At 62.3% G+C, this 281-nt stretch overlaps 1 protein-coding gene across 1 annotated transcript in view; it reads right to left on the reverse strand.

Annotated features, from left to right (window-relative positions):
- NTS (neurotensin) overlaps nt 1-243 on the reverse strand; it is a 13,322-nt gene extending 13,079 nt beyond the window's left edge. The window contains exon 1 of the mRNA XM_010013928.1: nt 3-243. Coding sequence (XP_010012230.1) covers nt 3-60 — 58 coding nt within the window. The 5' untranslated portion in view covers nt 61-243. The remainder of the gene's footprint in view (nt 1-2) is intronic.
- Between the last annotated feature and the right edge of the window lie 38 nt (nt 244-281).

The following is a 281-nucleotide window of genomic DNA, read 5'->3' on the forward strand; positions in this document are numbered from 1 at the left end:
TGAGCAGAGACTGCAGGAGGCCAAGGCCAGCAGCACCGCGCACATCAGCTGGGCTCTCATCCTTGCCGCGCCGCCCTCTAGAAAGTGAAGTCCATAAATCCTGGGGAGAGACGGAGAGAGAGAGAGAAGGAGAGAGACAGACTGACAAACAGAGCCGCGCCGCTCCGCACCCTCTGCACACGCGCTGGCAGGCGGCTGCAAGCACCAGACGGGGCACCCGGACCCTTCCTCAACTATATAAACCGCGGGGTGATGTCACGGCGATGCCGACATCGCCTCCT

The sequence above is a fragment of the Nestor notabilis genome, unplaced genomic scaffold (genome assembly GCF_000696875.1).
Source record: "Nestor notabilis isolate BGI_N333 unplaced genomic scaffold, ASM69687v1 scaffold20474, whole genome shotgun sequence".
NCBI lineage: Eukaryota > Metazoa > Chordata > Aves > Psittaciformes > Psittacidae > Nestor > Nestor notabilis.